The sequence below is a fragment of the Pyxicephalus adspersus genome, chromosome Z, assembly GCF_032062135.1.
Source record: "Pyxicephalus adspersus chromosome Z, UCB_Pads_2.0, whole genome shotgun sequence".
Taxonomy (NCBI): domain Eukaryota; kingdom Metazoa; phylum Chordata; class Amphibia; order Anura; family Pyxicephalidae; genus Pyxicephalus; species Pyxicephalus adspersus.
Genome location: NC_092871.1, coordinates 59,858,436 through 59,876,153, shown reverse-complemented (window position 1 = coordinate 59,876,153; position 17,718 = coordinate 59,858,436). Strand labels below are relative to the sequence as shown.

At 38.1% G+C, this 17,718-nt stretch overlaps 1 protein-coding gene across 1 annotated transcript in view; it reads right to left on the bottom strand.

The window, feature by feature from the left end:
* The window catches only part of SLC27A4 (solute carrier family 27 member 4), a 56,027-nt gene that overhangs the window by 19,899 nt on the left and 18,410 nt on the right, over positions 1-17,718 (bottom strand). Inside the window, exon 3 of the mRNA XM_072431461.1 lies at positions 9,332-9,726. Within this exon, the coding sequence (XP_072287562.1) occupies positions 9,332-9,726 (395 nt within the window). The remainder of the gene's footprint in view (positions 1-9,331; positions 9,727-17,718) is intronic.

The window sequence follows — 17,718 nt, the reverse complement described above, 5'->3', positions numbered from 1 at the left end:
TACACACTTCCAATTATTATCGTTGGAAAACGAACGACGAACGATCCTGCACGATATCTACGAACGATCGTATATTTTTTACGAACGATTTTTTGCCCAATCGATCGTTCGTCGTTCGATTGGAACGATAAAAATTGGAAGTGTGTACGCACCTTTAGAATCTTATTTTGCTCACTCCACTCTTATTTTCTTGCTTCCCTTCATTCTTTATTCTCTAAGCAACAATAGGCCTTATGTACCCAATGAGATTTATGTAACTACAGGTTGCTTTATTGAACACCGCAATGCATAATTATGGTCAACATTCTAACTATCTTGTTATCTTTTAACTGCAGGATGAAGCCATAGTAAATCAATCCTTTACTTGAGAGTATTTGGGTAATTTATAGGATAACTGATATTAACTAAATTGAAGATATTGAAAAGAACTGGAGGTATAAGATCTACTTATAACCCAAATTTGAAATAACCCCAAATCTGATTTTCTAGATGCTAACTACCTAAATTATTTATGTCTCTCTCTCCACTTCATAGCTTTTCCCTATTTATTTCCAACAAAAAACACTAAAACATCTGGGCATAACATTCAACCTTTGGACCTTAGTATCATCTTTGGGTTATTGAACACCCCAACAAGTAAAGAAATGACCAATTTTCTGATTCCCCCAAGTGGAAGTAAGCTCTGTCTCTCCTCTTTAAGATGTTTTATTCAGTTTTACCACCTTATAAACATCTCTCCACTAGATGTTACAGTAACGCAGCTAGTACAGGTTACCATTCTGATATTCCTCCATCGATTTTATCATACAAGAACACCGGACACATAACTGAAAGTCCTCATAAAGCAATATACACTAAAAACCATGTAACAGCAAACAAATTAAATAACAGATTTACGTATATATTTGAAAGCCATATCCTACAAACATAACACAGCTCATCAAAAAAAAAAAAAAAAAATTCATTTGCGAAGGATATATTTAGTGTATTTCAGGTCTGATGAATCCAGAAATTACATCCGTTTAATTGGATTGGCTCTAGCTCTTGTGATACAGGAATCAGAATAGACGATTTTACCAACAACAAATGTTAACACAGCATATTATTATCAATCTTTATTTACACCGATGTTTTGCATTTTATATGTTAAATGTAGCATTAATTTCATGAAATTTTCATTTGCCTTCTTTTTACTCATATATTTTCTTTTTTTACAGAAATATGAGTTCTTCAAGAAGTTGTTTAAATGACCCTAATGTATTTTGCTACATTTGTGGTGAATATTCTCAGCAAAAACAGAGAAGAAACATTACAGAATTTTTGAAACAAGCAATCTTTGGACCAAGATAAGTATTGGGCTGCCTATATGGTATGCAAAACTTGTGTGGAGTGTCTACGTCAGTGGAAAAATGGAAAACTTAAAAAGTTTGAAATTTGATGTACCTATGGTATGGTGAGAGCCCAAAAATCATCATAATGCGTGTTATTTTTGTGCTGTGAATGTAAAAGGTTTCAATTATTACAAGAAAACAAGTGGGAGTACCCTGATTTGCAATCGGCAAGACGACCTGTGCAGCATGGTGCTGATGTTACCATACCAGTGTACAGTACACTCCCTGATATTCCTGTATCTGACATGGATGATATACAGGGTTTGGAGTGTAATCCAGGGGTTAGAAGTGGAAGTGAATATGAAGGAAGTGTTTCATCAAACCAGCAGTTCTCCCAAGAAGAACTCAATGATTTAATACGTGACCTAAGTCCGTCAAAACAAGTATCTGAACTCTTAGCATCCAGGCTAAAAGAAAAGAACAGTCAGAGACCGGAAGTTAAAATAACATTTTACAGGACAAGAGAGGTGACACTCCTACCATATTTCAGTAAAGATGGAGACTTTGTGTACTGTTGTAACCAGGGCTGTGGAGACAGAGTTGGAGTCGAAATCAGGGACAGTTTTGGGTACCTGGATTCGAAGTCGATAAAAATGTGCTCCTGATATTCACAAACAATAGTCATAATTAAGTACTTTTCTGATGTAGGAATAAAGCCCAGTGCATAGTTGTATTTCTACTAGTGTGAAGTTCAGCTGAGCTATTATACAACCTGACATTCACATTATTGTAATCTGGATTATGTACATTACAAAAAGTGTTTTATTTTATTTCAGAAATAATAAGTTTAACAAGTTAATTTGTGTGAACAAGTGTAATGATATAGGTGTAGGTGAGTGCTATGGCCTGATATGTGTTCAGGTGTCCTGTCTGCACTCCCCATATATGCTCCCATCCAGGGCTGAACTTTAAGATCATTTTGCACACCACCTAATACTAGGAAGTAAGTTAAGTGGCCCCTCTGGCCTTGGAGCCTCCCACTGCCCTGTCTTCAGCAGAAAATCAACAATCAAAGATAAAGGAAACAGCATCTGCTAAATTTCCTTTGTCTGCTAAAAGAGCCTAGAAGAACTTGGAGGAGCAGCTTTTTGGATTCAACTGTAAGTGTTCATGTTTATTTTAAAACTGCATGGCTGCTTGTGTGTACTATGATGGAAAGCTGTGTGCATGTTTCTGGATAAAACTGCAGGGCTTTGTGTATGTTTGTGTGTATGGTGCAGGAATGTATGAATGTTTGTGTGTATGGTGCAGGAATGTATGAATGTTTGTGTGTATGGTGCAGGAATGTATGAATGTTTGTGTATAGTGCACATTGTGTGTATGTTTCTGAGTAAAATGTAGGGCCCTCTGTTGTGTGTATAGTATATATGTTAGTGCATGTTTTTCGTATAGGATAAATTATGTCTAAGTTTAGTGCAGGGGTTTAGCCTATTTGTGTGTATAGTGCCGTGGTGTATGTATGTTTGCAATAGTGCAGGACTATGTGTTCGTCTGTATTTAAATCAAAGAATATGCTAGTTAGTATAACATTTTATATTTTTTAGTGAAAGTGGCACCCTATTTACAATGGCAAAAAGTCTGTAAACAAACACGATAAAAGTCTGCGGTTTATGAGCACTTTACATTATCAAGTGATGGGAAACATTACGTGTGCCAATGTATTCTTGAAGATGATGGTGAAAATAAATGTGATGCAAAAATTGGGAGTTTCAGTGGGTCTAACAAAAATGCACCTACAAGAGCATCAAACTTGAAAAGACACTTGCAGCGTTTTTATCCTAAACTGTTAGAAGTTGTGAATGAGAAAGATATCAATGAAAATATTCCATCTACTTCTCGGATAAAAAAATGTTAAGAAATCTACTGGAGACCAAACACAACTAAGAAGATTTTTATATCCGACAAAGTTACCATAACAATTCAAAAACATTATTGAAATGGTACTAAAGAATAGTGTACCACTATACTTTTCACAGCCAGCCTTTTTAGGCCTAAATGGGGAAATGGCCAAAAAACTTGGTTTTTCTCTGGAAAGAGAAAGTAAAGGAAACTTATAATTGAAGAGGCCAAATGTAAAAAGGAAGAACTATGAAAAGGTCTGAAGGGACATTTTGTCTTCATAAAAATGGATGCATGCACATGTCACCGAGTTAATTATATTGCTATCAATATTAGATTTGTTGATGAAAATATTAAAAACAATAACGTAAACCTTGGGAGTAAAGGACACCGAGGCACATCACACCAGTGACTATCTTTAGAAGTTAGTGGAGGATGTTCTAGAAGATTTTGAAATTAAAAAGGGATAGATTCTATTTATTGTGACAGATAATGCTTCTAATATGTTGAGCACAATTGAGGAAATTAATAAAGTAGATGAAGAAATTGACAGACAGATATTAAAGGAGGACAGTTCTGCAAGTAATGGAGAAAGTGAAAGCGAAAGCGAAGAGAATAGTGACCTTTTGGATAACGTTGAAGAAGCATCTAAGCGTACTACTATTCAACACATGCGTTGTGCTGTTCATACTCTGCAACTTGCAATAGGAGATGGATTCAAAGATTGTCATGCAGCTACTCTAATTGGCAAATTGATGCAAGTAACTGTTGCAGCCATGGCCCTTAAAACAGATGCCATTTTGAAAAGAAGTGCAGGAAAGGGAGCCATTTTGGATCAAACAACACGCTGGGGAGGCACTTATTTGATGGTAAAGCGTTTGCTTGAACTAAAAGACTTTCTTGAAGAACTTGACAAAGAAAATGTTTTATTAACTGAAAGCCAGTGGACCCAAGTAAAAGCCCTGGGAAATCTACTTTCTAATCCCTTTACTGTCACCAAGAATTTGCAATCTGAAGACTTAACACCTGGTAAATTCTTCTTGAAATGGAAGAGCTTGATATATTGCCTGAACATTGTATCTTCAATGAAGAAAAGAGAGAATCTCTTACTGGATAATCAAATCTTGTTATCTGCTATTTATGTTGATCCAATGAGACGAATTTTGTTGAGCGATAACCAGACTAATACTGCAAAAAAGGCCTCTATGATGTACCAGTTCGCATGAGGGGATTACTACCTGAAACACCACCACTGGATGAGGCTTTAAGTACTGGTAACAGGATCATCCTCTTCAAATGAAGAATTAGACTTTGATTCCTACTTGGACAAAATTGAACTTTTAACAGTAAAGCGACGTTGCATATACGTGAAAGATAAACAACCAGGAAATGTCCAAATAAAGAGATTTCCAGCAGGAGTTTTTTTTAAGATTTAAAAGAAGTGGAAAAGTATGATCGCTCATCGAAACTGACTGTAGAAGAAGCCATCCTTGTTTATCCTGAGATTATTAGTGATGTGGCTGGAACCGTAACAGCAATGCCACCCACCCAAGTCAGTGTTGAAAGATTTTTTTTAGCTCTAAAAATAATCAAGTCAGATTTTAGAGCTTTTATGAAAAAGGATCTGGCAGAAGAAATTCTGTTTCTTAGAACAACATAACATTGAGTTAGTTTTGATCTGCATTAAACAGCTATTCTACTCTACAACTATATTCCAAGTTTAATATATAAACTGTTTTAGGTTTTCTAGCTTTTGTTTTTGTTCATGTAGTTAAGCTTTGTTTATTTTTTTTAAACTACCAAAGAATGTAGTTCATATTTTTAAACTGGTAAAGTTCCTGTTCCTGATTTTATCCATGCTATGCTACTACTTTATAGCCACTTGATAAAAACAATAAATAAAACCCTTATTGTTTTAGTTTCTGTTTTCTTTTTTTTTAAACTGGCAAATACAGTAGAGTGTCAGCTTCCTAGCCAGTAGTTCTGTGGTTAAATGGCGTGTATGTTGCCTTCCGTGAAAAAAACAATAGCATATTACAGGGTTTCTCATTTTATCTTCACACTTTTCTATTCAAACATCACACTTTTATAACCAAACTTCACAAAAAAAAATTTCACCCTTGTCAAAAAATTCCTTTGCATTTAAACTTCACACTTTTGCAACCAAACTTCACAAAAAAATTTAGACTTTATTAATTCATTAATGCTTTCTTCTCATAAGTATTTAGGCAAAAAGATAAACATTGTTGTATAATATTTTGAGCAATCCTGCTCGCCTATTGTTAAAAATACACTATTGATGCTATCTAATAAAAGTACCAGAATTAATTTGCCTATTTCTTCTTAATATTTCTTTCCTTTTAGAGAATATGTTCTCAACAGGATTAAGAAATGGAGAGTATAGTGGTAAAAATAAGAGTTGGGTGTCCCTTACTTTCAACCAAGCTCTTTACCTGGCTAGATAATGTCCCTTTTTATGAAAGGGGACATTATCCATAATTAGGATGGCATGCTTATTGTACAGCGCTGCGTAATATGTTGGCGCTATATAAATCCTGTTTAATAATAATAATAATAATAATGCTGAACACTCTTTTTCACTAGAAACATTCAAAACCTCATAAAAAAAACTGAGGAATGGTTCTTGATTAAATGCTCGTGCTTGTGACTTAAAGTGGAGGGTCCCATTTTTATTCCTCACAAAACAAATTAAAAAAATTTCTGGAACGCACTCCAGCCACAACATGCACCGCCCCTTTCCCAATAGGAGATCTTCCCCTTTTGGTTCTAACTGAGATGTTAAAACCTACTTCATCAAGAAAGTAGATGTTTTTTCCATCTTTCTTAGCAATGAGATCAAGGATTTTGTTAGCATAGCTACCGTATATACTTGAGTATAAGTCAATCCGAGTATAAGCGGAGGCACCTATTTTTACCTTGGAAAATAGGAAAAACTGACTGACTCGAGTATAAGCCGAAGGTGGTTTCAATATTCAAAATAAATACCAATAAAATTGCAAAATAAGGCCATTACAGCCATACTACGGTAAACAAATACCATAGTGAGAATTTAGTGGTTTGGTAGGTATGCTACTTACCATACCTAACCACTAAATTCTCTTTAACCTCCCTGGCAGAATGATGTCCGGAATAAGTGCCTGAAAGCGGTAGAAAGCAGTACTGCATTCAACCACTGTAGCCCCCCTAGCGTTCTAATTCTCTCTGTATTTTTTTGCAAAAAGCGTTACATTTTTTTGCATGGAAATTTATTTTACATTGTAGGCCAATAATTCTTAGGCATAGCTCACCAAAATATGTTCAATATTTAATAAATTTAATAATGAACTTTAAATAAAAACACAAAAATCTGTTAGTAAAAACATAATTAAACATGTAAAATAAATGTTCAGTAGCATAATATATATATATATATATATATATATATATATATATATATATATCTTTGTATTGGACTCAATACAGCTATTTTGTATTGAATCCAATACAAAATAATTTGAATTTCACGCCACTCCTCCTGCCCACACCAACGCATGCACAGACGTCACCGGGAAACCCCAGAGATCGTCTCTGCATTGGGCGGCTGAAGACAGAAGAAGACGCGTCCAGAGGAGCTGCGGGGACCAGCAGGACGCCGGGGGACGACAACGGAACAAGGTAAGTGGGTTTTTCTTACGTTTTGTGTACTTTTAAATTTGGCACCAGAGTTACGGTGTGTAGCCGCCATCTTTCCGGCTTTTGCGGCCAGTGTATTTCCGCCGCAGCCTAATGACAATGTCATCAGAAGACAGAAATAACTAGATGCGGCTGCCAGTTGGGCGCTTTTCTGGAGGGACCCATGCACCTGACTGGAGTAAAAGCTGAGGTTGCCTTTTTAGCACACTTTTTAATGACTATTGGAATTTATCAATTAATCTATCTATTGTTGAAAAGGATACATTAATTCCAAATTTGGCAAATAATTGATCCTTCATTTTCCTGTGGCTTATTTGGCAATCTTCAGTCATTAACTTGCATAACTCCTCCTTATGTACTTCAACCAACTTTGAATTTCTCAGACCTCCTCTTGGTAATTTTTCCACTCTACCGGAAGATTCATGTGTCCTAATAATTTTGGTTATGGTTGTACGATTACAACCCAAAACCATTGCTATCTAGGAAGCATCACTTCAATTCGACGTTCTGCATTACCTAATTCTCTGGCCATAAGGGTAAGTGCAATACTAAATATAAAGCTAATAATTTTGAAGATAAAAAGATGAATAATATTATTATCTTAAAACTTAGTATAAATCCCTGGATTAAAGATATTTCATTTTAAAATTACATAAAAGTAAAAAGACATATTAATTACAATTCATCAATTTATTTTCAGATCTTTTTAATAATGTTTCTTCAGAAAATCTTTTATGGCAAAAATATTGTGTTATATATATTTTATAATACAATTTTTTGATTTATGAATAATTAGGGGGTCGAAATTTTTTTGTGAAGTTTGGTTGCAAAAGTGTGAAGATAAAATGAGAAACCCTGTAAATACAGAGGAGTCGGAGAGTCAGAGTTGGAGTACCAGAAACTGAGGAGTCGGAGGATTTCTCTACCGACTCAACAGCCCTGGTTGTAACATCCCTGGACTACTAGCCTATATGGGAGTACCAGAATACCGAGAAGACTGGCAGCTTTTCATAGACCGTTCCACTCAAAGTTTGAAATTGGTTTTACTGCATAATTGCAACTGCTATGCTTCAATTCCAATTGGTCACTCAACAAAACTTAAAGAAGAATATGAAAATATCAAAATGGTCTTACAAAAGCTTTGTTATCATGAACACCAATGGATCATATGTGTTGATTAAAAATAGTGAACTTCCTACTTGGACAGCAAAATGGATACACAAGTCAAGAGTAGTTCTTGATTTGACCTTGCATTAATCCTAACTGCTATAAGATATTTTTATATCATTTTTCTTCATTTGTAAGTAATTGTATCTATAGTTATTTGATAAGAAATAAAAGTAATTTTTTTATCTGTATCAATTTAGTGCCATAAAAAGCCTCCTCTCTCTTACCCGCCCCCTTTTCCTTCCTTCCCTATTAGTTTTCTTCAACATTAGCATCGTAGCCAGAAGATCTCCAAAGTTGAACAGCTGACAGCATCTTCCTATTACCTGCAATTAATTCTTTATAAGAACCTGTGATTTTCTCATGCAGGAAAAAGGTTCACTTTAATAATTCTCCTTTCCCAAAAGCAGAACCTACTCACATTTCCTTTTTTCCACTGCTACACCTAATGTGGTCCTATACCCTTAAATACTGGATATTATTACTGGCCATTGTCTTGTATGGGAAACATGCATGTTTTTTCGCTGTCTATAGACACACTGTGGTAGAAAAATTTGCCTCTATGACTACTGTTTTTTGTTTTTTCTGTTTTTCAGTTTTATTTCTATGTGCAGTGGAAGAAGTTTTTGGAAGTTGTGCATATCTACACTCACCTTCTTTTACCTGGTAATGCAGTGGATAAGACACTTTCTGCCTTTTGTGCCTACACTCATTTCCCTATTTCATCTATAGAGAGAGCCATAGTTGTCACACAGGCTGGACTTTGAATTCAGCTGCTATTGTCCATCACCATTACATGGCAGATTTACAGGACCAGCTTTTATGGTCCTGTAAATATAAGAAATATAGGGTTATAGAAAACAAGAAATATAAGGTTATTTGTGTTTTTTTGGGCTTACAAAAAGTGACAAGCACACTGAATTTCTGGCAAACACTATTAGGTATTTTCTGTACTGAAAATGTTCTTAGCCTAATTAAACAACAATGCAACCGCCACATTTAATGACTAGTAAGCAGCAATAAATTACATTTTTTTCTTTTCAGCTCTTGCTAGTTACTCTTTATAGCTGCAATTTACTTTTTTGATCTGTTTCTACTTTGACTAAAAAAAACACACTTCTCTTGCACCCTACGGGCACTTGTCATATTATACAGTACTGTACTTTTTCCATCAACCTTTATGCACCCCTCCCTTATTACCATTACTGCCCGGCAGCTGAATCCAGTCATTTTCCCCTTACCTTGGGACATTTCCTGACCAAACACCACAGCCTTGGAGTTGGACACACTGAAGCAATGCTCTAGAGCATCAAGCCGAAGGTTGAAGTTAATCAGAGCTGCTTCCACTCCGATTTTTGCCATGCCGAGCCATAGGCCCACATACTCATTGCAGTTCTCCATGAATAGAGCAACAACGTCCCCGGATCGGAAGCCTTCTGCATACAGAAAGTTGGCAACAGCATTGGAGTATTCATCTAATTCTTTAAAAGTCCACAAAGCCCCTGTCCCCTCAAAGATCAATGCGGTTTTGTGTGGATGGCGCTTGACACATTCCTTGAAAATCATAGGGACGGTATTCTTCTCTCTAAGGTGACGTTTAACTTGCAACTTCACACGGACCAGTGTTATAGCACCCCTAGAAAATCCAAAAACAAAAAAATTAAGATTTAAATAGAATCAAGTCGACCAGCAAGATGCTATATATGTATAAAAAAAACAAAAACAAAAAAAAAACCAGGAGAGTACCGTTTGCAATGAAGGAGTAACAGTTTAACATAAAACAATACTCGCAGAGATAATTTTTTCTCAAAAGGTTTCCTCAGAGGGTTTAAACAACAAAAAACAGCTTTGACTTCAATACTTGTAAAATCACCAGCACTGTCCCCTAATTAAACTAAAATACTTTTGTTTGACAGGTTCAATGTATTTAAGAAGGAAATTCTGCGAGTGTGGAGTGTCATTGGCCCACCCACAAGGGACCCCAGTGTGTTATACACGTCATCCCAAATCTCTGCATCAGAGGACAGCCGAGGAAAGACAAAAATGGAAGAGTATCCCATGCGTCACCAATTTCAGTAAAAATAAAAAAGCATAACAAACATGCCTGGAAGCCTCCAAGTGGAAAAGGTTTGACTCAAGCTATATTACAATTAATCTGTTAATAATTTCTGTATTTTTTTTTCTGCATGGTTCATCCTTGTTTCTTACCTTGTTGCACCTCCTGCAATTTGCCACTCTATTGATAAAAAAGAAGAGCCAAAGAAAAGTAGTATCAATTTACTATTGCATTTGAAGTCATTCTACATCTCCCCGCTACCTACACATTTCATGGAATAATCCCCTTCATGGAATAATTGGGTCACCAAATATTATCTGATCCACAGAAGAGTAAATAGCAGCTTGATATCCTATTATATGAGTATTTCACCATTCCTTAGGATGTTTGATTATATGGATTTTTTGGGTACTACAATGATGTTAGAATTTCATAAAACTCATTATGTAATCATTATGTTTAAACGATTCTAACAAGCAATAACGGTTAGTGAAACATCATTTTGGCTAAATTATTTAGGCAAGAATTTACTAAAAATAGATGTCTTATAAACTATATTGTCTCAACAGTTACATGGTGAAAAAAAAAAATTATATATATATATATATATTCTTTTTTCCTCTTCCTTATGTTGAAATAGCTGGTCTCTTCAAATCCCCAGAGGAAGCCATATTGGCGAAATGCGTCGGGCATACACAGACAATTACTATGAAACTGCAGAAATATGTAGTCAGATAGTCATTATACATTTGGTATACTTTTGTATTTATTCTATATGACCGTAGTTGATCTCTTAGTCAATCCAACAATTTGTCCATATAAGTAAATGCTATATGTTTGTTGTCAAAAAAACCTTCTCCTTGATACTTCTTTTCTTTGGCTCATCTCTTTTATCAATATATATGATATATAGGCTTTGCAACCATAATATTAGCAGTTAAAAGTTTCCTTGGTTACCTTATTCTCTATATTTTTCCACTAGACCCTTATAGTACATATGTTTCTGAACAGTTTAAAATTCAAAATACCTACCTCCAGAAGCTTGCTGACCTTTGTCTAAACATTTGCCAGCCTTCTCTATACATACACAAGGACACTTTCAGCTACAAATAAATAAGCCTGCAAACAGGCTTAAAATATTATCAATTACGGATCACTAAACTTACAGGCTCCGGCCCATGCATAGACAGGGAGCCAGGTGTCACTCAATAGTGGCACCATGATGCCAGACCCCCCCCCCTCCACTCTCCCATCACAGGTCTGAGCCTGCGATAGAACAGTGGGTCCCAACCAGCCCATCGCGCTGAGGCTCTGATCCGTATGGGAGACATGCTTTGCAGCTCTGGCGGGTGTGCCGGTGTGCCCCCTCCCCACCCCCACCGCGGGGTCGGGAAAGTTTTCTGGCTGACCACTGGTTGGGACACTGGATACACAGTGCATTTGATTTATTCCTGGAGCTGCCTACTTAGTCTATGTTCTGCTGAGCAAGGACAGAAATATAAAGATGCCAAGATAAATTCAGGTACTTACCATAATGCATGTAAAAATAGGTTTACGGATTCATTAACGAATACAAAGCTATATATTTTTTTTTTTTTTTTTTTTTTTTAAAATACTCAAGAACTAAAAAACAGAGAAAAAACAAAAAAACAAAGCCAATAGTATTCATATTAGACAAAACATAAAATACCAAGACAAATAACCAAAGACTAACAGAAAAAAAACAATACCAATAAATGTACTCGAAGCTTACAGTGCAATTGGAAAAGAACAATCAGGTATCATAATTTAAAGAGCCTACGGTCTATATCAGGGGTGGCATGATGATCTAACCATGGTGTCCATACTTTATAGAATTTATATATAGAATCGTTAGCCACAGCAGACATTTTTTCTAGAACCATTGTATCCGCCAACCTAGACATTACTGCCTGAAAACTGAGAGAGGCTTTCCTCCAAGCTACCGCCAACCCCATGACCTGTCTCTAGAAAAATAAAAAATCAGTTTGCACTTACTTTTAGAAAAAGTAGGATCCAATTTATGTAGCAGAGCAGTCCAAGGGTCCCTCCTGATAATGACATGCAGAACTGATCGTATATAATTGAAAACCCGTATCCAGAGTTTTTTGGCCACCGAGGACATTACAACCTCTAAAACATTGCGGATTGCTCCCAGCAACAAATTTGGCAAATTCTAACTGGTGTTAAATACCACCGAAACAACACTTTATACGCATTTTCCTGCATTATTACATTTGGAGAGCAGCTAGCAATAGCTCGCCATATCTCCTGCCACTCATCTGCATCCATTACAGTGCCCAGGTCCACTTCCCATCTGGCTACATATGGAAGATGGCGGGTGTCCACGTTTATTAATAAATCATAAATCAAAGACACCAGGCCAGCAGAGCCAGAACCTTGATAACAACAGGATTCAAAACTCGTAAGCTTAAGCGGAGAATCCGCCGTATGTCTAAGAAGATCAGTTAAATAATGTCTAATTTGCATATGTCTAAAAATTTCACCTGAGGGCAATGCCCAGTGCTCCTGCAAATACACAAAGGACCTGATCCCAGAAAACGAGAACAAATCATAGGTGTATCGAACAGGTCTCAGAGCCCACCAGCGAAAAGCTGCCGGGTTCTCTTTTGCCAGTTGAAAAGAAGGGCAGGTAATAATACCAGTTAAGGGTGCATGTACAGACATCAAACCAGCCGGACCCTTAACCCAGTCCCAGATTCCCAATGCATAAGACAGTGTAGGATCTGCCACAAGAGGCCGCTTTGAGGGGGACAACCAGAGAAGAATATGTATTTGTACCGTAGGTAGCTCTTCTGCATAGATATGAGCCCAGATTGGGAGATCCTGTAAACGATGAAGTGCCACTAAAGAAGCTAATTGGGCCGCCTGCATATATTTACAAAAATTAGGAACTGAAAGTCCCCCTTTCAGCCTAGGGCGATACAACACTTTATCCGGCACCCGTGGTCTCTCTGGGTGCCAGATAAACCGCAGCACCTTCCTCTGCTCAGCCCTAAGTACTTGCATGGGAACCGGAACAGGGAGAGTCCGAAACAGGTACAATAATTTCAGAAGATAATGTCATTTTAATTGCATGTATCCTGCCTATCCAGGACAATGGGAGACTTTGCTATCTGGAACGCAAGATAGAAAGCTCGCAGAACAATGATGGGTAATTAGCTTGATACAAGGATGATAAACAAGGAGTAATCTTAATACCCAAAGGGATAACTCTTAACCACTTGTAGGCAAAATGAGGTTGCAATGCTTCAACTACCGATATTAGCAAGGAGACATTTAGCGCTTTAGATTTTTCATTATTCACTACTAAACCTGAGATCTCCGAAAATTGGGTAAGTAGATTGTCGTAGTTGGAGTCGTTAATGTCAACAGTATATCATCTGCAAAGAGCATGATTTTATGTACCCTGGTAAATACTTCGATACTCGCTATATCTTGATTAGTGCGAATAGCAGCTGCTAATGGTTCAAGGGCTAATATGAACAATAGAGGGGAGAGAGGGCAGCCCTGCCTGGTGCCCCGCAATATCGGAAACGGGGCCGAGACATAACCCATATATTTCACAGTAGCAGAGGGAGAAGCATACAATGCCTCTATCCAATGCAAAAATGAGTGCCAAAACCCCATCTTTTGAGGGCATAAAACAGATAATGCCATGATATAGAATCGAAGGCCTTCCGCACATCCAACGAGAGCATCATACATTCGATTGATTTGGACTGTGCTAGATATAAAAGCTGGAGGACCCTACGAACATTGTCTCCAGCTTGATGCCGAGGGACAAAACCTACCTGGTCTCCATGTATTAAGCTACTTAGAAATTTATTCAGCCTCATAGCCAAAATTTTTGCCAGGATTTTCAAATCCACATTTAAAAGTGAAATAAGTCGGTAGTTGGCCCAAGATGTGTGATCAGTCAACGGTTTTGGTATCATGGCAATAGATGATTTCAAGGATTCTGGGGGAAAATTGGACATAACATGCAGTTGGGGCGTTAAAACCTCCGACGGTTTTTTTGTAAAACAATGGGGAGAAACCATCGGGACCAGGGCGTTTGCCAGTTTTTAGGGACTTAATAGCTGTTGTGATTTCAAAATCCCAGATATCTCCCTGTAACCCCTCCAGATCTGAACTGTTAATATTGGGTAAATCAATATTTGCAAAAATCGATCAGCTCTACAGGAGTCCAAAACAGGAGGCGTTGAATAAAGATCCGACAATCTAGTTTGAAACTTCTGGACAATATCCAAGGGATTGCTAGTGGAGTGCTTACGAAGGGAAATCGGAGTATACTACGGTGTTAATAGACGCAACCTTCTTGCTAGCAATGTACCCGGCTTATTGCCGCAGTGATAAAACTTATGTCTAGTGCGCTGTAGTTGGCATACTGTTGATTTGATAACCAGAGATTTAATTCAGTGCAAGCTTTGCGTAAGGCTATTGAAGTACCTATAGAAGGGTTCAGTTTGTGTAAATGAACTTGCCTCGAGTAGGCGGACTCCAACTGAATCTGGGCTTAGGTACGTTTCCGTTTTTTGGCTGCGGCTAGTTGGATAAGGTGGCCACGTATCACAGACTTAAAAGCCTCCCACAATATTTTGGGAGAAGTTACTGAACCAGTGATTAAGGCAAAAAATTGTTTGGTGAGATCTGTCAATTTCTGCACCATATCTGAACATGTTAGTAGAGAATCATTAATTGACCACTGTCTGGCACAAGACCGAGTCACCAATGACGAACAAGTGATCACCACTGGGTCATGGTCTGACCACGGCACAGCAGGTATACTGGCTTTCAGTATACCAGGTAACAAGGCTCTGGGAACCCAAATATGGTCAATTCTTGAGTAAGAATCATGTGAAGCGGAATACAATGTATAATCACGGGACAGAAGGTGAAGTTCACGCCAGATTTCAAGCAAACCCAAATTCCGAAAACAGTCCTGAATAGTTTTACTCTCAGATAAGGAGGTAGTGGAGGACTTAGTGCATTTATCTAGCTTACTGTTAAATACAATATTAGAATCACCACAGCAAATCAAAGTCCCCTTCATACATGACCGAGTCTCCTCAAGCATCCGCCAAAAAAAGGAAACCAGAGGAGAGTTCGGGGCATAATATACCAAAAAAGTAACCTCTGTATTCTGCAAATTACTACACAAAATCAGATAGCGGCCATCTGGATCAGCTACTTGGTGCGTGCACTTAAATGGCATGTGTTGATGAAAATCTATAAGCACTCCTTTATGTTTTGTGGCAGCTGAAGCATAATAAACCTGAGGATAAGGAATATGCATAAACTTAGGAGCTGAAGTCACAGAAAAATGTGTCTCTTGCATACATGCTACATCTATGCCTGATGAATGACAATATTTGAACACTGTTTTCCTCTTTGCCGGTGAGTTGAGACCCTTAGCATTAACTGACATTATGCGTAAAGTCATCATGGAGACAGTTGTAGAGAAAAGCTATTGTAAATAAACCTGATACAATATGAAAGGCTCAAAAATCGGCATTCGAGTACAACCAGACATAATATACATAACAAAAGACAAAGATAAAAACACAAAAATAACAAACTAATAATACCCATAATTGGGAACAAAATAAGATCATAAGAGCCAAAATGGCTCGAGGAATCCTTAATTTCAAACCGTAAACAGGATCACCCGTTCCCACAATCCAAACATGGGAATCCGAAGTAATCCAGAAGGGTGACATGTATCAAACAGACGGGCTATAAGAATAAGAAAAGTGTTAGCGGAGATTAAACTAAAAATAAAAATAAAAGCCAAAAAATATTGGAATATCCTGTATATGCGTTTCTAATTATCCCGTGTTGCCAGCGAAAAGTCATCCCGGTGACTTAGTTGAAAAAACTTGAGACAAGTCGGGTTAGAACTTGAGAACGTTGCTCGAGGCCACGCTGAGGTGTACTAGAGGGGCAAGGTGAAGCCGGGCACGACATACCTGTTTTCTGGAGACTTGGATGCGAGGTAGATGCAGGTGGGTGCAAAAGACAAAGTTGCATAAGAGAGGTTTGCGCTTCCTCCGGGGTGGTGAACTGGTATTGGCCTCCTTCCATCTGGAACAGCAGCCTGAAAGGGTATCCCCAACGATATTTTATGCCATTAGCTGAGAGGGTGTGAAGGAATGGGCGATTTGCCAATGTAGAGGAGGCCAAATCTGCATACAGACTGTATTCAGTGCCTTGGAACTGTAGGCAAGTGCTATTCCGAGCTTTCAACAGGAGAGCATCTTTAGTACGGAAAAAATTAAATTTCACCACAATGTCTCTAGGTCGGCCATTCTGTTTCTTGGGGCCTAGGGAACGATGAACCCCATCTAACTCAAGACGTTCGAGTGGAAGCTCTGGTGCCAATTCTTGGAACAGGGCAGTAACATAGCCATGTTAATCTTTAACAGTTTCAGGGATACCTCTGATCCTTAGGTTGCTGTGGTGCAACCGGTTCTCATAGTCCTCCAATTGATCCTTTAAGAGAAGAATCTCTCGCTGCGTCCAGATCATGATCTAGGCTTTCCAATACTGTCGTGGCGTCGTCCATTCTGATTTCCAGAATAGCGGTACAGTGACCAATCTCGCGGATATCCCGGGCGTAACTCCGAAGTTATTGCTGTTATAGCGTGGGATAGCTCCTCACGGATCATAGCTCTCATATTTTGTAGGAAGGCTGAATCTTCATTTGGGGCAGTCTCCTTCAGAAGACTAGGCGTAGCATCCATGCTATCTGCCGATTGATGCGGTGGGGAAGAAGCTGAGGACGCCGGCGCCATCTTGGATTTGGAGGCCGCACCGACGGATGAGTTCTGCAGCGCCGCGGGACGCTTTGATTTGGACAACGGACCCATCTCAATCTCTTCCCGGGGATACTATCTGATTGAGGGAGCGTGAGAATTGCTGCGGAGTCCGCGTGACACGCTGTGTTTCTTGCTAGTAGCCCGAAGTCGAACGGAGCCTAACTAGGAAGTAACCATCCGGTAGGCTACGCGCATGCGCCTCTCAAGCTATATTATTTTATGTCTCTTGTCTTTCTAGTGTTGAGCTATTGCTCAAAGTCAGTGCAGGGACCATAGTCCAGCTCTGCCTTGGTCAAATCACCATTGGAAAAATCAAGTCCAGGGACGTTGAACAAAATAACACAATCAAAAGGTACAAAGGGTTGTATGGCTGAGAGGTTGCTACAGATAGCCAGCCATTGGGGCCTATTGTTATTAGTTATCTTATACATCTAGTAAATGGCTTCTATAATGAGAATAATATTTCTATATGTATATTGCCTTGGAGATTCATTTGGTAATTACAGCTACTAAAAGACCCCACTGCTTATTTGGCCAACTGGAAGTGTGCAATTGTCATTTTTTGGTGCACATCCATACTAAAGTGATAGTTTCTGTTAATACAGCATTTGGTTATTACGGGAAACAAGGATTTGTTTTAATGCAGGCTGTACACAATCAGGGCATTTTTTCTGTAATTGAATCCACTTTCCATAGCAAAAGGCTAGAGTTT